Source organism: Callithrix jacchus, chromosome 14, assembly GCF_049354715.1.
Source record: "Callithrix jacchus isolate 240 chromosome 14, calJac240_pri, whole genome shotgun sequence".
Taxonomy (NCBI): Eukaryota; Metazoa; Chordata; class Mammalia; order Primates; family Cebidae; genus Callithrix; species Callithrix jacchus.
In genome coordinates this window covers 94,489,510-94,512,880 of record NC_133515.1, presented here as the reverse complement: position 1 = coordinate 94,512,880, position 23,371 = coordinate 94,489,510, and the positions used below count along the sequence as shown (strand labels likewise).

Below are 23,371 nucleotides of genomic sequence, written 5' to 3'. Positions count from 1 at the left end.
TGATTCTTCCACCTATGAAAAAAATCAATGAGAAAGGTGACTTTTCATTTTAAAGGAGAGACTTGGAGCCGAGAGTCTCAGACTTTGAGACTGAGAGTCTACCACAGGAGAACTGCTTAAATTGTACCCTCTCTTCCTCAGCAAAGAGATCAGGCCAGATGAAGTCAGAAGTGCTGGTAAAACATTTATTTCAAAAATTCATTTGGTGTTCAGAAGATAAACAAGAATTAAGAACAAGTATTTTTCTTAGGCTCTAAAAATCAGAAAGAAGATACAATTTCACAGATGCAGACTTTTGAAATATGGAACAATGTTTAAAATAACAGCTAAAAGCAAAGCTCTGAATGTTGCTCTTTATTCCAGTAGGTATGATTTACTTAGCACTTGTTTACATGCTTTGATTTAGTAGTATTGAGTATCTCCTGTATGCAAGACACTCACAGTCATGAGTCCTAGCTTCTAACATCAGATTTCTAGGCCTCCCGTGCAGATGCCAATAAAAGCTCTGTGTACAGCCCTGTGCTTATGGCCTCTGTATCTACTAGCTCTTCCCTTTGGGTTAATAGCATTCCTTGTCCAGAGCTTGTCTTTTCCCCTCTGAGAAGTCATTTGCTGTGATGTAGAAGCTATGCCAAAGCACAGTAACTCATTCAGCACTTACCAAAAAGTTGGCAGCAAATCAGAGCTGAATCTTTCATCAGGGGGCTTTAGGTTTTGAGGGGAAGGACATCTCATTGTCCTTAGGGAATGATAATGCCATGAGGCATTTCCTCTAGGAGAAAAAGGAATATTTCGGATCCATCTTCCACTGTCACTGCAGTATGTGGTTCTCGGGATTGAGTCAAGTTAGGGAAGGCAGCAATGTTGTCAGCCCACTCTAGTCCAGGGAACATGTGTCCTCTCTACCAGTCCTCAATGTGTCTACACAAGGTGAATTCATGTAACTTAATGGCTAGGTCTGGTTCATTAACAAAATACTTTCCTTCCAGCAAATGATGTTAATGCAGAAATGGAGAACTAATGTATGGTAAAGTTTTACTCAGCAGTTTAAAAGATACTTTCAAAAATTATTCACTAGAAGATTTCCAGAAGAAAAGAATCATTAAGTAGCTAAGAACTCTATCCTCAATGGCTAACACACTATTTGGCTCATTGCTGGTCTTCAATGGAGTTTTAGTGTAAGAATTATAGAAGGAGCAACTGCATGTTGGCACATACAAGTCTGATTTGGGACAGCCTGGTGCCCCTCCATCCTGGCTCTGGAGAGGAGGAGCCTGCAGGGAGCTCATAACCTGGCAGGCTAAGGCTCAACACTGAATTTGCTGGTTGTCCTGTGGTAGGAGGCGCAGTTGGGGTCCATCAACAACTCTTTATCTGGTTAGCTGACCACAGTAATGTCTTGTGAACTTTTTTCTCTGACTAGTGCAGGTAGATTAGACGTCATACTGATGATCCTGGCCAAGACCTGTGCTAAGTTAGTCTGGGCTGATCTCCATCTTCTGTCTTAAAGGAGACCCAGGTTCACTTCCTGCTCCTGGAACATGAGTATACCCTTGTCATAATCTCATACACTTCACATATCTAACTATAATCTTAACATTCACCAATTACTTTCATATTTTCTAGTAGATATTTCATAATTTCCTCCAGAAGAGCCTATTCTACAATGTAATCCAATTAAAATCAACATGTAGATTTTTTTTTTAATCTGCAAAGATCCTGCCTACCAAAATAAACCATATGGTGCCACTAGGCATCTCATGCAAACGCGAGACTCTGGGTGGATAGCTGTGTTCCCTGAATCTTGGAAAATGTATGGTTAAACCTATGGAATGGTTCATCAACTGTGTTTCCTTCAGCCTGTTACATGGGGAGCTGAGAATTGATTTGTAAGCCAAGAGGTTCTCACTTTCTTCATTTCTAAATCAGTCTTCAAAATTAAACATTTACCTACAAAGTCTAGTACACTGACTGCCTCCATGTACTGGCAGGGGGCCTTGTTCTTCAGGCCCATTTACATTTTGGACAGAACATCCTTTAGGGAGTCAACAATCATGTCTGCCATTTCCTGGTTAAAATGGATGTTGAAAGCATGAGGTATGTTTTTCTCACAAAGTCGAATGTCTCCTTCTGGAAAATCCTTCTTAATGTCTTCATAGTATTCTTTTGGACACCAACTATCTATAGTACTATAATAAAATGTAAGCTGAAAGACAAGACGAAAACATTTTATTAGAAAACACCTTCCCTTCCCGACACAGCTATGACACCAGCAGCCGGCAGTGCTCTGAGGACAGCACGTATGCCTAGCCCTGGGAGCTAGTCCCCAAGCTCTCTCCAAAGTGTGGCTCTCTCAAGGCAGCAAGCCTTCACAATTTACAGGAGTGCACTTAGAAGAATTTGGTGGGAAGATACCCCATCTAGGAGACTCTTCTGTGACAGTTCGCTCATAATTCACTAAAAGGACTTACCAGCAAAGTTTTGTATACTAAGGGTGGGGTGGACACTGGAATAAAGGCCGGCAAGGATGACAAAGAGACTTGTTGAGACAGTCACCAAATGACTGGTGACCAGTTAATAAACTTAGTTGTTTCCAAACAGCCACATGGTAGACATATGGGATGTTTGTTGAATGAATACAAACATGGATCAGATGGATTCAGGCTTTCCAATGTACCTGATGAAATGTGATCAGAACCTGAGAGTTTATGGCATTTCTAAGAAAAGGCTCTAGGCCGCCTCTATGTTAACTAAGTGCGGAAGTGCAATAATCATACTTCAGCTGACAGCAAGCAGTTGAACGGAGAAAGAGCCTCCTTTGTGGCATTACTAAGACCCTGACTGGGTATCTACCTAAACCTGCATGTGATATATATGTACATATTGCTCTCGGCTGCTGTGTTTCACTGAAAAACTGCTATGTTTTAGTTCTGTTGGTTCTAAAAATAAAGGCAACAAAGCAACATCCTATATTCAGAAGGATAGATAGTGGTAATTTCTACAAAAACCAGGAACTAAATCTTAAGGATACTTGACCTCTGTTATCACTGAAAGAAAGAGCTGTGTGCAGCTCCAGTCACTAGCTGGCCAGCTATAGTCTCTTGCTGGTTCATAATACACCAAATGTGCTCCCTCACTCAGCCACTGAATCGCTTACTCATTCATCTGTTCAGCAAATACAAATGGAGAACCTACTTTGTATTAGGAACCTGCAAAATAGAGGTAAGACAGTCTTGGGGGAGGGGAGGAGACCACATATACACAACACAATTTGAGAGCTCAGGAGAGGCACAGCTGGTCAGAAGCAGTGGGCAGGAAAGATTTCCCCAGAGTTAATGCCTGAGTTAAGTTTTCCAGCTGGGGTAGCACACTGAGGGGAGAAGATCAAGCAAACCAAAGCCTGAAAGAGCATGGCATGTATAGGGAACTGGAATTCCACATGGCTGGAATGTAGGGTGGTGGGAGATAAGACTGGAGAGGCAGAGAGGGATGAGGTCTTGGATGGCATCTTCTATTCATGCTAAGGAGGCTACACTTTATCCTGAAGTCCACAAGCAAAAAAAGACTGCACAGTGAGTGACATGCTCAGATCCCTATGTCAGGAAAACCACTGGCCACAATAGGAAGAGGGATTGGAGGGGATCAAGTGGCGGGGGAGGAAGGTGCAGAGAAATAGGCATTATTGCTCACTGTGTATCAATTTAGTGTATCAATTAGTAAATCCATGATCTGAATATGGGACAGATAAGACTGATCTTACAAAAACAATGGCCTTCACTACGATAACATTATGCCTTAATCAATATTTAAAGAGATGGTTAAAAACACTCTATAGAGGAAAAAATTTAACGTAGTACTCCAGAAAGTAAATTAGGAACAAGTAAACCTCAAGTGGCAGACTTACTCTGAATTGCTTCACGGAGGTTTTCCTTCTTTCTTTTCTTTTTTAAAATTATACTTTAAGTTCTGGGGTACATGTACAGAACATGCAGGTTTGTTACATAGGTATAGACATGCCATGGTGGTTTGCTGCACCCATCAACCTGTCATCTATCTAATGCTCTCCCTCCCTGAGCCCCCACCGCACAACAGGCCCTGGTGTGTGACGTTCCCCTCCCTGTGTATGTGTGTCTTCATTGTTCAACTCCCACTTGTGAGTGAGAACATGTGGTGTTTGGTTTTCTGTTCCTGTGTTAGTTTGCTGAGAATGATGGTTTCCAGCTTCATCCATGTCCCTGCAAAGGACACGAACTCATCCTTTTTCATGACTACATAGTATTCCAGGTTCATGGAGGTTTTCTTGGTTGTTATCTGGGGTTCCAGTTTTACATGCTGCAGAGGACCTGCAGCTTACAGATTTATCACATAATTCATTCTTCATAGTCTCCTATTTTTGCTCACTTCAACCATTTCTGGGCATGCCAAAGTCCCTAAAGCCAAATTTCATTTTGTCATGGTTGTTAGCAGAGTAAAAACTTCTTTTACTTCCTGGAGAATATGAGAGCCTAGCAGTTGCCTAATTCTTCCTCCTGGTCTCAGCTTTTTCTATAGCTCTAAAATGCTGCAACCTCACAACCAGTGGGAGACTACTCCGTCCAGCAGTAGAAAAACATGTTTCCCAGGATCTCTCAGCAACTACCCTGCTATAGCTTTGCCTTGAAATACTGCCAAGAGTACAAACTATTCGCAGGTATTAATTATCTACCAATAGGGCTGATAACGTTAGGCTCTCTCTAAACTACCCCCTACACTTACCACCGGCAATCTTTTCAATCTTTCCTGTATTCAGGAAACAGGAACAGTCCCTATGCAGTTACTTAGCACTTCCTTAGAGCAGGGAACACTGCTGAGAAATCCATAAAGTCAGACTTGGGTTCGTGCCCGTCAGATCTGTTCCTTTGCTCCAGGACATGCTCTCACCTCAAGATCCCTGGACCCTGAGAAAGCTACTCTGGGACCCTCACTCCAGTACAAGCTACAGTGTGAAGTCCTATGATAACTGTAACATGGCAGTCAGCTCAAAGGAAAGCCATATAGAAAAGGCATCACCTAATATAGTCTCCTGGACAAGAAGAGCGTCACTGTGTGCACCCACTGTTGCTTTCTGCCTGACATTTCAGACTGTTTCCATGAAGAATGTACTATTAACTTTTCTGTGATGCAATTACAATTTGAAATGTTTCCAATGAGAAGTCCAGCTTGACGAGCCCTCAGCACTGAGTAAGCGCCATCCCCATGCATGCAGTTAAGGCAGTGAGTTGAACAGGGGTGGCTGACATGGATTAAGGACCTGACACCCACCTTGGCGTATCAAGAGACAAATATGTCCAAGTAATTATGGGCACACGCTGTCCAAGGCATGTGCTAGGAACCTCAACAAAAAGTAGTGTCAGTGTTCAAGCAGAACAGTGAGGAATCTAGACCTCTCATGTGCTTAACTGATTTTATTTCTCGATTCTCTACAAACAGTAACCATATGAAGTGGGCCTCATTTGGTTAAATACCTAATTGATGATAGGGGTGGGCTCATGTTTATTAAAATTTTATTTTCTTTTACAAGTTCTTCTTCAGGCTATATTCTCTAAAGGGCTTCCTATGAAAGTCTTGGCTTACAAGTAAAACATGTGGTTATCTAATGCCTTTACATAACCTGGCTTGAGATACTTCCTTTCCCCTATAAATTATAAATCACAGGCAATAGATCTGACTGGAGGACTCTGCACCTGCAACCCTGAACAGGAAAATGAGAAAGTATGGAGTGTGTGGTGCCACTGGTGGGGTGTGGGGGAGGAGGGGCAAAGCAGAAAGAAAGAGAAATAACTGGACACCAAAACACAGTGGTTAAGAGTGCAAGTCTTATAATGTTGGATGTAAAAATGCATCGCAATACACCATGACGAACTGATGGGCCAAGAGTAATGGCCGGTCTCTGTGCTGAGTAAGCATTTTCTAGATATATTCTCATTGTATCCTCACAACAATACTCTAAGGAAAGTCTTGTATCCCTATTTTACAGAAACGGAAATTGAGGCTTAGCAAGATTAACTTGCTTATTTCAAGCAATTTGTAAGTTGAAGAGCTGGGCTACAAATCCAGAGACAACATTTCTTACCTGTACCTTTTACTACTACTTAAAATTCCAGTAAAGAGACCCATGCTATAAAAACACAAAACCTGACAACTGGCAGGTCTTAAACTGGATATGAAAACTAACAATGTGAGAGTTGTCTACAGGAGCGAACCTAGCCACCTTTATTTTTATTTACTTATTTATTTTGAGACAGTCTTACTCTGGGCCCAGACTAGAGTGCAGTGGTGTGATCTCAGCTCACTGCAACTTCCATCTCCTGAGCTCAAGTGGCCCTTACACCTCAGCTTCCAGAGTGGCTGGAAGAACAAGCGCATGCCACCATGCCCAGCTAATTTTTAAATTATTTTTTTGTAGAGATGAGGTCTCCCGATGTTGTCCAGGCTGGTCTCCAACTCCTGGGCTCAAGTGATCCACCCACCTCAGCCTCACAAAGTACTGGAATTACAGGCATGAGCCAAGGCACCCAGCCTTTCCAACTACCTTTTCTGAAAGCCTTCTCACAGTCTATGTAGCTCTTCTGAGGCACTGTGTGTCATGGGGGTGATAACTGCAGTGAAAGTACTGGAATTGTTAACAAAGAATAGCAGGCAAACAGCAGGATGTTTACATTCAAAGGTTTAGAAGAAAATAAATTATTTCCTGTAGTTTATTTCTCCTTAGCACTTGTTTGGGTACTCATGAGAGTTGATAGAAACTATACATTATTGCGATGGAAATTTTTTTGTTTTCAAATTGTCATGTTAAGTAACCCACTGATTTGTTTTTATTAAGCACAAAATTTAACTTTTTCAGTTCTAGATTTTGATTCTCTAGGACCGCAGTTTAGCTTTTCCTCGTGTGTTTTCTGCAGGAAGGTGGATTTATGGTGACTACAGTCTCTGTACTTACAGATGAACTTCCCTTTAACTCTTCAGTGTGCGCCTAAGGAGACATGTCCCCGCTAAAATATCCCTGCAAGTTGCTGCTGCTTGTCCCCACATCTGTCTTTTCTCATGTGTTTTTTTTTTTTCACCTTTTGGGGGCGATCTACAAACAGGTACTTTTGGACAGTGAATTGCTGAAGCTGATAGAGTCAAATGAGTTCCACCAAAAATGACTCTGAATCCATCCCGTATCTGGTACTGAGCTAAGTGGCTGACCTTCAGAAGTGTGTAAGATGGTCTCTGTCCTGGAGCAGCTCACAGACTAGGGGAGAGAATGGAGCTGTATAAACTGGCTGTCAAACACAATAGGTAGACAGAGGTATGGACAAAGCACTACAGGACTTCAAAGCAGGAAAAGCCAATTTCTGCCTTGAGGGAGTGAGCGTGAACAAAGCTTTGTTTTAGTATACATTTGGAGTTGGGGGCTTTAATGTAGTATTAATAGAAGATTTACTGTAAGAACAAAGAAATATTAGAAAGCATCTTATGATTTAGCTAGTAACTGACAAAATCCACTTTCAATGACTTAGCAACATCTTAAAATAATAATAATTTTAAAAGCCACACATAGAAATCTCTATCTCAATTTTTCCCTCTATTCATAGGAGTACTGAAATTACAGTACAGGCATTATGGGAATCAAAGGTCTCATAAAATGAAAGTTTTGTGCATACACATGCGAAACAAATATATATATTTGTTGTTGTTAACCTTATGGATAAACTGAATTTTAGAAGCTCTTTAAAACATAATTCACCATGAAGTCAAGTTTGGTACAAATGAGATCTTATCAATATAACATGAAATGTTTCCGATGAGAAGTGCAGCTTCACGAGCTTCGGCACGGACTACTTCGGACAGTCACTTTGTGGGCTGCCTGTTTTGTGATACAGTGCAGGCCTGAGCAGGGTGGTAAACGGCATTTCTGCGGTGTTGTGCTGAGAGTGAAAGGGCTTCTCATAATGTCTTTATATCACAGTGTGGTAAATAATTTTGTTTATATTATGCTAAAGTAATCTGGAATTACTCAAGCTCCTTATGCAGCCAGGAAGAGCATAGCGCAGTGAGCGCAGTGTTAAGACTGTACAGGTCCCTGAACCATATCCACCTGGATGGGAATCTTGGTTCTGCCCTTTATTGGTGCTGTGTGCCTGGACCAGGAACTTAGCCTCCCTGTGCCTGCTTACTCATCTGTAGAGTAAGACAGAACTAGTTACCAGTGGGCTAGTGCTGGGGACTGGAAAACAAAGTGTATCAAGTGCTTTACACACAGCGAGCACTCTTAAAGGCTGTTGCTTTACAGGCTCCTCAACACAGACTGGGCAATGGTGGGGTGGGGGTGGGGTGGGGTGGGAGCTGTGCCCTGGTCAAGGAAAAAAAATCCACATGACCTTAAATTCACCTTTGAGAAAATATATTCTCTTCTGATAAGTTGCTTTTGACACAGTCAGGCTCAGATAATATGTAAGTATTAAAAATTTTAAAAAATTTAAAGCAAAGTTGTCTTACCATATACTTACTCATTATCTAAAAAATGTATATGTCATATTCCCCAGACATGACTGTGGAGAAGACAGAAGGGGTAGAAGATATAAGTCGCCAACGAGATAACCAGTGAAGCACATCCCCTATCCTCAAGCTGCCACTAACAGTCAGCTCCCGGAGTGGATTCTCTATTTCTACTTTTATAATAAAACCTACTTTTACTCAGAAAGGAGACCTGGAGCCTAAGCTACGGTGCCTGTGGCTATCCTTAGTTGAGCATCTTCCAAATGAAGAAAGGCACTGACATTCTGGGAGTTACTTTTCTTCCTGGTGGGCTTACAGGGTGAGCCTGTGGATTCTTGCAGCAGTGAAGGTAATGCCCACCGCTTTTCGGAGTGATGCAAGCCTTTCTGTTAGCACTTCATAAACAGCTGCAGCGCCCTGGCAGCTTACACTGCATGGCAGGGCCACCAGGAAGCCAGCACCAGAGATGGTGACCAAAGAGGAGTGAAGCAAATGCTCAGAGAGACCTATCTTCTCAGACTTTCTTTCAGAGATCTAAGAAAAATGATGTCATTCCTGCTTTCTCCAGGTTTTCTTTCCTTCTTTGATTGATAATTCCTATTACAAAGTTAGTTATAGCCTAGTTATGCTTCTAAGTACTTTAAAAAGACTATTTGCCTGTTTCTCCTCTCACATCCCCCTTTTCAGGTATTTTCATTGTGTTAATAAAAGGTGTTAGAGATACTTTGATCGATAACTTCTTTGATTGATAATTCCCACTAGACTAGGTTTTTGCTTGTTTCATTGTTTGTGAAAAAAACAAAAGGTAGGCATAAAGCAGTCGGTTGCTTACCAAGGGATTAAATGAGTACCTACACATATAGGCCCCCTACTTCCCAGCTAGGGCCCCCTGCCCTGCTTTCATCTCCCTGTTTTCATCCCCTACCAGCTTTCCCAGGCTCAGGATAGAAATTGTTAGGTCCTCCAATGCATGTCCATTTCTGGGGAGAGTCCAGACAGTCTCAGTGACAGCGGCAGGCTTCCACCTCTCTCCTCCCCTGAGAGTCAAAGACACGTAAGCCCCAACCTTGGAATGTTAAAGGAAACAGATTGTGATACAAGCATCTCCTTTCAGTTACTTAAAAATCTTATCCCTGTTGGGGACACAGGCAGCTGCAAGGTGTCAACATTTCACTGCGGTCTTCCTGAGCCCCATTTTTAGGAATTTGCAGAATTGCTAAAGAAAGGGAGATGGTTTAGGAACTTTAATTTTTCCATTTACCTTGTTTCCTCTCTTCCGTTATTCCTAAGTGGCTCAATTAGCATTCTTGAGAAAATGAGAACTGAAATCTCCAAAGATTTTTTAAAAGTGGCTGAGGATGGAGGTGAAAACATAATACTTCCGGCCCACAAACCTGCTTCCGTCTGCAGGCACCCAGGGGAGTGGCAGGAATGGGAGCGCCAAAGGAGCAGGAATAGGTCCCACGGGGCACTGTGTGGCTCACTCTCCAGTAGCTGGAACAACCATCTGTGTATCCAGTGGTGTGCAGAGCAGCACTCTCTCCTTTCTGTGTGGCTAACAGGTAAAGGGCCAGGATGCAACCCCTCCCACATACAAGCCACGAGGCCACAGAGTGACTGGCTTGTCTCTTTCTTACGTGGGACTGCAGTGAGAAGCTAATCCAGGGCCTCTGCTTTCCTCTGGCAAGGCCCTCTGGCAGAGTAAGAGGCTCTGGGAGCCAGTCTCTCCTCCTGTGTTTCTGTCTTTCCCTGGATCTATGCCCCAAGAAGCGGGCAGATGTACTGGAATGGGTTTACTCAACTGAGAGAAAGGTAGGTCCAGTTCATCAGACTTCTCTACACTAGAATAAGGGGCCCAAGTCTTGGTAAACATTAAGTATTATTGTGTTTTCTCTTATTATGGTTCCTATACAACAGCTCCATGAGGTATCTTATGAGGAGTGGTGGCTGTTATTTAGAATGGCATTGGGCATTCCAGGGTCTCTTGGCCACATACTCAGTATTGCTAACACCTTTTATTAACATAATGAAAATACCTGAAAAGGGGGATGTGAGAGAAGGAACAGTTAGGCAAACAGTCTTTTTAAAGTACTTAGAAGCGTAACTAGCTATGACTAACTTTGTAATAGTAATAATAATCATTTATTGAATGCCTAGTGCATGCCAGACTCTCTGATAAGGTCTGAATTACAGGGTCTGAATTATAGCATAGTTTTGGAACAGCTGTATGAGGCTAGATACTATTACTAAACCATTTTACTAATGAACAAAGGAGACACAGTGAAGTCCGGTAACTAAAGCAGAGTCATGAGCAAGGGTGGATCTGGTATTTGAAGCTCAGCTGGGACTCTGGGAGCCTGGCTCTCCAGCACGTTCGCTTCCCCTCGGTCATCAGGCTCCACTGGAGAACTCCAGGGTATGTTAACACAATTGCCCAAATAAAGCTTTCAAGGGCAAAATGATTGGGATAAAAACAAACCTATCTGTTTTCAGAATGATTATGACATTCCGGACAGGCTTCAAATTAAACAGGCAGAACTAAAACAATCCGTTTCGGAATACTAAGGCTTGGCGGAAAGGCAGGCCTAGTGAGCTGGTCCGGGGAGCACTTCCTATGCTGCACCAGGCAGGATGTTTGAATGTCAGAAGGATTTGCATGCCCCCATCTGCAAATAACTGCACAAGGTTTGCTCCCAAAGGCAACACACACCTCTGGGCTGAGGCAGGTTAAGAAGGAGGGGGAGAGAGCAACAGCAGAGGAGTTCCTGTTCTTGAGGACACTTGCCCCTTTCCCAAGCCACACTGTAGCCCTGGCCTGGCCCTCGGGGGGCAGGGGCAACACCACCTTGCAGGCAGCCCCTCTGCCACTGCTTGCTTTCATCTGAAAGCTGCACTCCATGTGTTCTCTCTGGAACCATTTCAGATTCCTACTGACTGATAGTGATGCTCAGATTCAGTCTGGCAGTAGCACATACCAGCTGTTTCCATAAGCCTGGGCCAAACGTGGTCATGGCAGTTTAGAATTTCCCCCATAAGTGGGTTTGAAATGAAAACTTCAAGTTTATAAACCAAACCTGAGTTCACTTTTCAATGAATGAGACATGCATCCCTTATGGCTTAGAATAGTGACAGAACAAGGGAGTGCTGACCTCTTACTTGCCTCCGACACACCAGGTGCCTCATAAAGCAGAGTACTCCAGAGGCTTCCAGACAAACTGGGATTGGGGTGGTGAAAATGCACGGTTGATTCTCTTCCCTTGGTTTATTTCATCCTGGTTCTCATTCCCACCCTTTTTACTTCCCCTCCCATCTTATTCGTTCATTGGCTCCACGTCTTCCTCCCAACCCTTAGAGCTGGGTTCCCCAACGATCAATCATTAAAAGTCTTCTTTCCCTGTTCTACGTACTTCTGTAGGCTGCTAATACCCAAGTTCTTGGCTTTAACTATAGCCTCATCACTCCCCAACCACAAGTCAGCCCCAGATGCTTTTCTAAGCTTGATACCCATACATCCACACCCATACACAGATCCACTTGCATGTCCCTCAGGCATCTCAGACGAAAGTACCAAAAGGAACCACCTGTTCAGCCATCTCCCACAACTTGCTGCTGCTTCTCCTCCCATCTTCCCTATCTTATTACGATGTCCAGATACAGATAAATCATCTTATATTCCTCCATCTCCATTCCCTGATACCCTGTTAGTACTTGGTACCTTTGCTTCTACCTCCTAAATCTTTCCATCCTCAATCCCAATGCCTTAGTTCTTATAAAAGCCTTGTGAACAGGCTCTGCAACTCATGTTTCATCCTTTCCCAGTATCACATCACATGTTTTCCCCCAAAATAATCCCTCTCCTCTGTTAATCTCCCCCACTTCCTAGGGTTAACTGATATGAACTGGTGCCTCTGAACTGGTTGTTCATAGCTGGCATACATTCTGATTGGTCAGTGGCTATATCACATGGTTGTCAAATGTTTTGACTGTTACCATGTTACCCCCATGCGTAAACCCCTCAATAGCTCCCCAAAACAGTCTCTTTAGTGCAGCATACCATGTCTTGCTCGCCGGCCAGTGCCTAAGCCACAGCATCATGCTACCTAACCTTTTCTAGTTTCTCTAAGGCAGGACTTCTTCGCTTGCAGTGGGCGAAGTCCAGGGGCTTGGTGGGCGAGGGGGAGGTTATGTAAACTTGAAAAAAATTTACATGTTTATTTTTGTTAATCTCTAACCAAAATTTAGTATTTCCTTCAATTATGAATACAGGCAACAAGCCATAGTATTAGTAAAGCCTGTATTTTGTCACCTATAAAAATGGTATTTTCAAATCACACTAACTTGCTCAAGGTGACTAAAAAATTATACTCATCATGACAAATTTAAAATAGTAATTCTGACTGCTGTTATATCTCATTATCCAACGATTGCGTTCTTTTGTAATCTTGTGTATTTGTTTTATGAACTTAAAAACATCACTGTGAGTAGAATCCAAAAGCTTTATGAGACAGCGAAAGAGATACGTGGCACAAAACAGGTTTAGAATCCACACTCTAATTATTGGCTTCCCTATCTATACATCTGTCTAGCACTTATTTATTGACCGTTTACCAGGTATGAATTATGCTAGGCCCTAGGGGATATCAAGATGAGGAAGACACAGTTCCTTACCTCAAAGTGGGGAAAGGCAAAAGTTGATTGTTTAAACGCTATGTGATAAATGCAGTATGATAACTTTACATAGGGAGCGACATCTAACCAAAACCCAAGACTGGGAAGGCCTCTTGGAAATGACATTGGACAAGGAGAATTTAGTCAGATGACAAAATAACCTATAGGCTGGGCGTGGTGGCTCACACCTGTAATCCTAGCACTTTGGGAGGCTGAGGTAAGTGAATAACAAGGTTAGGAGTTTAAGACCAGCCTGGCCAAATTGGCAAAACCCCGTCTTTACTAAAAATACAAAAAAATGGCCGGGCACAGTGGCTCACGCCTATAATCCCAGCACTTTGGGAGACCGAGGCGGGTGGATCACGAGGTCAAGAGATCGAGACCATTCCTGGTCAACATGGTGAAACCCCCTCTCCACTAAAAATACAAAAAATTAGCTGGGCATGGTGGCGTGTGCCTGTAATCCCAGCTACTCAGGAGGCTGAGGCAGGAGAATTGCCTGAACCCAGGAGGCGGAGGTTGTGGTGAGCCGAGATGGCGCCATTGCAATCCAGCCTGGGTAACAAGAGCAAAACTTCGCCTCAAAAAAAAAAAAAAATACAAAAAAATTAGCTGGGCATGGTAGTGGGTACCTGTAATCCCAGCTACTCAGGAGGCTGAAGCAAGAGAATCACTTGAACCTGGGAGGTGGAGGTTGCAGTGAGCCAGTATTGTGCCACTGCACTCTAGCCCAGGAAATGGTGTGAGACACTGTCTCAAAAAAAGAAAAGAGAAAATAACCTATGATGCCATAAACTGTGGTATACTCCTTTGGAAACAACTATGAATCTGTAATATTTGTTTCAGGAAAGAAAAAATTATTTTAATAAAATTAATTACCTTATTTTAATAAAACAAGTTATTTTATTTTATGCCCAATACTGTGTATGAAGTGACTAGACCTTGGAAGGAGGACAATCAGCCCAACAGATCTTTTAAAGCTAAAAATGCCCATTTGCCTCAAGCATATTAAAAACTCTTTTCTTGTGTCCAATGGATATCCAGTGGTAGAAAATTTGGATTTAGAACCAAAGCCTGCAGGTTATGGTATGACAGTTCTCTCATGGGAGGAGAAAGAAGTATAAAGCTGTCTGCATGATATGGTAGAAAGCTTATTTTTAGACTATCCTGTGGCATCCTGGCTGGATGGCACAAAGATATTATTTTTCAGAACTATTTTTAGTTGAATAACTTGAGATATAGGAAATGATTTTTCAACAAAATATGTGGCTCGACGACTATTCATACTGGACAGTCCTGGATAGGTATGACGTTTTGGAATGCCTTTGTTTGGGTGGAAATGGGAAGAGCATCATTGATTAAGATACCTAAACTAGGAATACTTCTAATCCTGGACACTGGCTTCAGTTTGCCTAGTTATCATTGGTGTTTGGAAGGCAGGAGGTGATACGCACTATCTTCCTAGAACTATGTGCACTTTTAAGTTTCCTCATTTTCTCAGGCAGACTGGGACATATGTTGATTCAACTTTTACCAATATTAAATTACAGCATGTTTCCTCTTTTTATTACAGAAACAAAAAGTTGCAATAAACTTCCTGTCTCTCTGTACCTAGTTTTACGTAGGAATTGTAATTGTATTATTCTAGTGGAGAGCTTGAATTTTGCTGGTAGAAAGGATAATGAATTAACTACAAGATAGTTTTGCATGATTAAATGAAACAATATGCCTTGTTTCCCCATATGCTACAAGTACATTTAACACTATATCAAAAGCAAAATTATTGCCTAGAGTTGGAAAACTTTATTCCTGTGACTGTGTGTTAATACTAACCTTGAAATGTCTACCATCTACCATTATACCCCCATGTTTCCCCATAAAAGTTTCGGTAAACTTACAGTCCTGACACAATTACCATGAACAGCCCCCTATCTGGGAATGATTACACTTGCATATGGATTTAACTTAGGACAGGAATAAGTTAGCACCTTTCTATGACCTTTTTCTAAGCACAACACACAAGCAGAATCCAGAAATGATGAGTATTTTACAGCAGCTGGCTTCCACAGGTGGTAAGGCAGGCTCTGACACATGATGGGTCTAGTCACTCAGCAAGTGTGAATTTTGGAAGTGAGCATCTGCCAGTCTTATTATTAACTGAGAGTTGAGCTGTTTTTATAAACTCCCAACCTGGAAGAACTTAAATGCATTTTTGAAACAGATTCACTTATAGTTTAAATGAAAAATAAAATGTTTTTTTTCTTGTATTTTCACATCGCTCAATGACTGGAAGTAGTTGAAAGCCCTGGGGAGAGGGCCCACCTGAGGCCCCAGCACTCTCCCTTCGGCTAGTGAGGGCTTCCTTCTGGTTTCCAAATTTCAATCCCTAGCCAATTGCTATTTTAGAAATATAATGACCACTACAGCCATGAGATGAAGACACACTGGCATTTTCAAAAGTCCTCTCCGGGTGAATATTTTCAATATTCTGAAAAAAATTTTTTAAGAACATATCCATTTCTTGCTTTAAGATAATTGTATTGGGAAGTTATGGAATTATGAATTAACACTGTAGGAAATAATTCACTGACTTACAGGAATTAACACTGTAAGTCAAATGTATCAAGGTTTATAAAGACATTCTAAGTCCAGTGGGTTATCTCATATCTCACTTGTGGATTATAGGTTCCTGAGCCCTATAAGAGTTTGCCACTCAGCAGGGATCAGTTCAGCAGGTATCAGAGTTTGGTACCAACTGTAAAGTTCAAGTTCAGTGCTGTCCAATCAAAGTATAAAGCAAGGTACATATGTAATTTTAAAATTTCCTTGTAAAGATGTTTAAAAAAGTATAAAGAAATAGGTGAAATTACTTTTAATAATATGATTTACTTAATCCACTCTATGTAAGGTAGTATCATTTCAACAGATAATCAATATAAAAATCAATGAAATATTTTGTTTTTGGGGGGTACTAAGCTTTTGAAATCCATGTGTGTTTTACACTTATGGTGCCTCTCAATTCTGGCTAGCCACAAATAACCACATATCACTACAATATTAGACAGTATCACTCCATCAGAATGGAGAGCCAGACAAATGCTGCCACATTCCCACAAATTCCAAGGTGACCTTAGACATATACTAAACTATAGTCTTATCTTACGGTTTCAGAGATTGGTTTCAGAGTACCACAGTCACCCAAATTCCAAGGTGACCTTAGACATATACTAAACTATAGTCTTATCTTATGGTTTCAGAGATTGGTGCTTCCAAATGTGTTTGTGCCGGGATTCTAGTCTTTGCAGAATAACTCCCAAATGGTGAATATTTCAGAAAACTGGTCTTAAGGTCAGAGCAGGACATTCCTACTCTAATACATTAGAGAATAAGAAAGACAGGCTCACTAGTCATGAGGTCATATAATATATAATGTAAGTTATTTTCTACTGTTTCATTTATATGCCAATATAATTCATTTATTCTATAAACATTATTGAGTCTTCTCAATAGAAGACCTAGAGAGGCTAAAATGCATTGACAAAATAGAAAACTGTTGATTCTAAAATTAATTCAACAAAAACAGGTGGGAAAATATATTTAAGTTACTATGCAATCAGCTTTACTACTCTCTATGCAACTTTCAAGGATAATTACAATTTTAACTGGAAGTAGAGCTCTATGTCATTCTGCAAACCCTTAAAGTCTTACAGATTCTAACTAGTTCTAGTCCTTTGCCCTCAGTAAAAGTCTCTGTCCATCTATATATTACTTATCTGCTTGTAGCACTAAATTGATTACCTTACATAAATGCTCCTTTATGGCTTCATCATCCCTCTTCACCACCTCCATCATTTCTTGGCCCCCAAGGTAGGCAACATTAGCTACATTTAAAAAATAAAAAGTCAAATATTTAGAATACACAGAACAAACACAAATTTCAAATTAATTTTAGTAAATTCATGTTCCTCCTTTCTTTTGGCATATGCTATCTGATGAGAGATACTGGTGAGGCCAAGAGAGGACTGTGAGTCAGGTAATACGCACACAGTCTCTGAAAACAAGAGCATTTACTTTAAAAGAAACTTCTTCCAACCTCTGGCTTCTCCAAAGCAAATGTTCAATGGTTCCACAGCCCAATGTAAGATACCACAACAGATGATGTGTATAATTGTACCAGACCAATATGTGTTATTTCAATTTAAGACTTAGAAGCACAAATTGCTACCAATAAATCATGTATGCCAAGAAAATGCAAAGAGTTATTAATGGGAAAGCATACTGGAAATGGAATATATTCAGTCTTAAAAAAAAATCTTGTGACATTTAAAGATACACTTTGAGAATATATTTCAAGTGAAATAAGCCAGTAACAAAATGATGGATGTTATGATTTCACTTATATAGATATAAAATAGTCACACTCATAGAAACAGAATGTGTAATGGTTTATGCTGTCTTGAGCCCTGGATTTTTTTTTAAATAAAACAACTTAAAGGAATATTTATTTTTAAAAAAATGTTTGATGATCTCCAGGGGTTTTCAGTAAGGGTTGGTCCCATTATATTGGCCGTAAAATCAGCTAAGCGATGCTCACTTTCAAGATGTCAGATACCTAGGAAAGAGGAAGAAAGCCAGAGATAACATGAATCTATGTGGCTTTCTTGTACTGGGAAGAACATTTTCATTCAATGCTTGTGCCTTCAATTCCATTTTGGCTGGTATTATTATCTTGCTTTCTTCTTTGCCAGCATCTGCTTGGTATATGCCCTTCCCTTCATTTTCAATCTTTTGTCATTTTGTTTTAAGTATCTGTCTTGAAATCATGTAAGTTGACTTCTTTAAAAATGGAGTTTGAAAGTCTCTGTTTCTGAGAAAGACTAAACCTATTCACATGTATTGAGATTGGAGCTATTTGGTCTGACTACAGTCATCTTGTTTTATATACCCTATGCTTTCTTGTTATTTCTGCCTCTTATCTTTAGTGTGAATGATGAGTTTTCCTCCCCACCCAGGCTTTAACAAATTTCTTTTCATTAACAATCTGAAAGCATAAATTCCATTTTTATTTATCTAGTGGTTAGCCTTACCTAAAAACTGCAAACTTACATTTTCTCTTGCTGTCTGAAATCACTTATCTAAACAAGGTAGGCCCTTAGCATACTTGCACTTTCCTCACGCCTTCCTCCTATCCTGCCTCCATCCCTGTGGCTTCAGTTATCTAGAATTTTAGTTCCAGATTATTATTATTGAGATGGAGTTTTGCTCTTTGTTGCCTAAGCTGGAGTGCAATGGTGCGACCCTGGCCCACTGCAGCCTCCACCTCCTGGGTTCAAGTGATTCTCCTGTCTCAGCCTCCCATGTAGCTGGGACTACAGGTGCTCACCACCACGCCCAGGTCATTTTGTACTTTTAGTAGAGATGGGGTTTCATCATGTTGGTCAGGCTGGTCTTGAACTCCTGACATCAAGTGATCTGCCCACCTCAGCCTCCCCAAGTGCTGGGATTACAGGCGTGAGCTACTGCACCCAGAACCCAGATTATTAACTTTTACATTTGGCCCCTACTTTCCTTGTTTAAAGTTTTATAAAGGTAACACACACACATATATAATTTCATATCAAATATCACAGAAATGCCTGTAGTGCAAAACTATAGTTTCCTTTTCCATCATTTCCCACTTCTAGACCCATTTCCTAGAGGAAGCCTCTCTTAACTCTTTTAGCTGTCCTTCCACCAGTTTTCACCAAACCTTCAAACATTTATGACCATCTTGCCATTGCTCGATAACTTATTCATTACCCTTGCTGACTTGCAATGAGAGATGAGGGTTTAACTCACTTTTACAGCCCTACCATTCCATCCTGTCATATCTTATTTTAATTCTTCTATTCTTACTAATATACTTACGCTTTTACTTCTAAATATTGTTCACTGCTGAGCCAAGCAGACTTCCATTCTTACAAGTTAAGTCTCTGTCCTCCAGTGTTTGTTTTTGTTAAAGTTACCCCCCCCCCTTTTCTTTTCTAACTCTACTCAATTAAAAATTTTCTGAGTCAATTCTTCCTGGAGACCTCCTTTCCTGGACCCTTAGACCTTCTGCTCTAACCTGGACCTGGACCTCTGTTGACTTAGAATTTCCCTTCATTGCTTTCTTGGGTTGTTCCTATGGTTTTCTAAGTCCCAGTGAATTAACTCATCCATTTGTTTGTTCATTCAAAGATGACTGAGCACCTACTTACTTTATGCCAGGCATTATTCCAGCCACTGGAGATAGAGAAACAAATAAGACAGAAAAACTATTTTTGAGCTTATATTTTAGTGTTGGGATGACAGAAGGTGAGAAAGTGCTATGGAAAAAAATTAAATCAGCTCAGCAGATAAGTCTGTGCAGTGACAGTGGTGGCCTATTTTATGTAAAGTGCACCAAAAAGTCCTCTGACAAGGGGATGTATGAATAGCGAGAGACCTGAATGAAATGAGAAAATGGACCATGCAGATACTTGGGTTAGCAACATTCTAGACAGAGAAGGGGATAGGAGATGTTCCCTTAAATATAGCATCGATGGAATACTAAAAAGTGGCACTTTATTTTTTATTTATTTTTGAGACAGTCTGGCTCTCGGCTCACTGCAATGCAACTGCAATGCAATCTCCGCCTCCTATGTTCAAGTGATTCTCCTGCCTCAGCCTTCCAAGTAGCTGGGACTACAGGCGTGTGCCACCACGCCCAGTTAGTTTTTGTATTTTTAGTAGAGACAGGGTTTCACCATGTTGGCCAAGACGGTGTTGATTTCTTGACCTCATGATCTGCCTGCCTCGGCCTCCCAAAGTGCTGTAATTACAGGCATCAGCCACCATGCCTGGCCAAAAGTGGCACCTTCATCATTCTTGTCTGTTTGTGATATTAGCATGAATACATATAGGAGTAAATATTCTGCATTTTCTTGGCCTAATCTCCTAAATCAGGATAGGATATTTAGTCACAGTTAAGACTCAGTCCTGGTTCCAAAATCAGAGCTGTTTTTGTTTTACTATATTTCAGGGAACTTATAATGACCAAATAAATCAAAGCAACAGGGATTTGGTTAATACATTATGGTCTCTTCACTAAATTAATTATTCTATAACCTATTAAATATTATCCTGCAGAATATATGTCAAATATATATTTAAAAATAATAGTAACTGACAAAAAGCAAACCACACAATAGTACAGTATGATCCCAATGTTATAAAGATACATATGTGTATGGTACAGATTTATTTGAAAAGATAAACAAAATAATAACACGTTATCTCTGGTTGATGGAATCCCAGGTGATGTGCCTGTCCTTTCTTCTCTCACTTCCCTGCCTCCCTTCCAATAGGTTATAGTTTCTTCCTTTGGACATGGTTTTGTCTTCCCTAGAATTATTTATTGCCTTTGTTTTCTTTTTTCATGGGTAGACAATGAAATTCCCTACTTTCTTAAAAATGTGTCAGATTTTATTCCTAAATGTGCAAACACATCCAATAATTCCTTTATTCCATGCCTCCCCCCTCAGAGCCTTCCATTCTTCTGATCCAATCTTGGACTGGTTGCTCTCCAGGCCTGCTACAGAGCTGTCATCCTTGGACTTCCCTTTACCACTTCTCTGGACTGGATTCCCTGTTTTATGGATTCTGTTCATCACTTTCTCTTGTTTGGTTTATTCCCTTACTTTACTGAAGCACATTTTCCAGTAACTAATAAAAAGATACACAGGAATTTTTATAAATGTTTACATATCTAATTTTTGTTTCTTTTTCCACATGAATCACATAGTTGGGCTGTATATGGAATTTTAAGCTGAAAAAGGCTTACCCTCCAAATTTATTATCTTCCAGCATCCAAGGTTAATGATTTCAATTCTAATTTCTTGGAATGTGACTACTTTCCTTTGCCCTACCCCTATCCCATCTCCTTATTCTCAGACTCAGCTCTCTTAGCTCTAGAATCCTTAAGTTTCATAAGAATATGCCCTAATACAAATCCTCTGTTCCTTAATTGGACTGGAAATCCAGTAGGCCCATTCACTCTTTGGACTTACCAACTTTTTTTCTGGAAAATTTTCTTTTATTATTTCTTTGATAATTTATTTCCCTGTTTTCTCCATCCTCTCTGGAACTCCTACTAGTAGGATACCGGATCACTTAGATTAATCCTCTAAGTCATATTTTTCTTCTATAGCCCTTCTCTTTTTCAATTTGTATTACTAAGAGATTTCAACTTTTTCTTCTGTGTTGAATTCTCTATTGAATTTTTATTTTGGCTGTGAACGTTTCAATTTCCAAGAACATTTTCTTGCTCTCTTTCCTTTTTTATAGCATTCTTTGTTTCATAGATGTTATATCATCTTTCTGAGATTAGAGGGATGTTTCATAATGAAAGTGTTTTTCTTTTTCCTGTCATGGTATTCTTTCTTTCCTGACCTCCCCTCCCCCAAGACTGTATTTCTGTTTTGGTCTTTCTTTTGTATCGAGGAATGTCTGATACACTTGCACTGCATAAAGCCATGTTCTCTAAAAGTTATGTCTGATGCCCTCATCTGTATTTGTTAGCCGTGAACTCATGAAGAAAGGCTATCTTACCAATGTGAAAAGTTTTCATTTAAGATACTTGTCAGAGGAATGGCCACGTTTTCCTATTAGGATATTTGTTTTCTATTTTCTTTATGATAGACTTGGCTTCTATATCCTATAAAGTTCGGGAAAATAATTTCTTCAGGCCTTCTCCTTTAGCCTTGACTTTCTGAGAATTCAGATTCTATGTTCCTGAACGTGAGAAACCTTCTTTGCTTATGGGAAGAAGAATGTTTTTCCTTTTAAGTGCAGTCAGAATGACCTGCTTCTTTCCTGTTACAGCAGGCCCTGATAAATAGCTATGCACTTACCAGCTTTCCTGTGTAATGTGGCTATTACTGAGTAAAATGGACAGGTCAGCCCCAGCTAAGATTCTAATTTCTTGATACAGTGTTTCAAAGGTACTTTTCTGCAGTGTAGCTAAGACTGGTGGACAAGACTTGTTTCCCCATCTTCCCTGCAGACAAAGCAGGTTTGAGTTCTCTCTTGTTACCATGAGGCTGAGTACTGTGTCCCAGGGAGTGAAAGCACAAGTGCTTTCTTGTATATGACAGAATAATTCCAAGTGGCAAGCCTTGTTAGGTGCAAGAATGACTCATGTGGTCCATATTTTCTTAGTTGGGATCTTGCTCATTGTAATTCAGAGCAACTGAAATTCAACACAGACCACTCTAACCATCAATCAATAAAGCATAAAGAGTAGATTTACCTTTCCAGATTCCTTCACAGAGATTACAGTTATAAATTATGTTCACAATCAAGGTATCTCAATTTCTGTTTTTTTTTTTTTTGTATATATAGTAATTTTAACAGAAACACAAAATGTCTATAGAACAACACATTCCTACTTAGCCCTTCTAAAAAATGCCATTATAGACAGTCTGGAACTCACAAAAATTGCAAAAGTTCAACTCTAGGCCACTTGTGTTGAATCTGGTACTTGTTTCACCATGGAAACAATACTGATGAAGCTTGCCTGGGTTCTTTAAAGGGGCCTAGCTGAATGAATTTGGTATGCAGGAGTGTAAGACCACAGGAATGATGTAGTGAAGCCTGAGAATAAAATGGCAGATTAGAGCCAGATCATGAAGGACTGCGAATGTCAGACTCATCAATCTGCTGCAAATTTTTCCTCAGGCACTGGTGACCTACTGAAAGTTTCTGAGCAGGAAAACGCACAAGTGACAAAAGAAAAAATAAACTAGACTTCATCAAAACTGACACCTTTTGTGCTTTAAAGCACAAATATTCCCAAATCTAAAAAAACCCCAAATTCCAAAACACTTCTGGTCCCAAGCATTTCAGATAAGGGATACTCAATCTGTACAAATGGCCAATAAGCATGTGAAAAGATGTTCAACATCATTAGTCATCAGGGAAATATAATCAAAACCACAATGAGATACCACTTCACTAGGATGGCTATAATAAAAAAGGCAAACAATAACCACTGTTGCTAAGATGTGGAGAAACTGTAACCCTCATACCTTCTAGAATTGTAAATTAGTATAGGAACTTTGGAAAACTGTTCAGCAGTTCCCTAAAACGTCAACTATAGAGTTACCATATACCCAGCAAT

General features: G+C 40.4%; 1 protein-coding gene across 6 annotated transcripts in view; it reads right to left on the bottom strand.

Moving 5' to 3' along the window:
• The window catches only part of LDAH (lipid droplet associated hydrolase), a 154,846-nt gene that overhangs the window by 28,679 nt on the left and 102,796 nt on the right, over positions 1 to 23,371 (bottom strand). For 2 of the 6 annotated variants that reach the window (XM_035273111.2, XM_035273110.3), the window contains exon 6: positions 16,990 to 17,072. In XM_035273111.2, coding sequence (XP_035129002.1) covers positions 16,990 to 17,072 — 83 coding nt within the window. Of the gene's footprint in view, positions 1 to 171; positions 2,207 to 8,516; positions 8,577 to 16,989; positions 17,073 to 23,371 lie in introns of those variants that run through there. The other 4 variants (XM_035273107.3, XM_035273109.3, XM_035273108.3 and 1 more) reach the window with 4 other exon arrangements.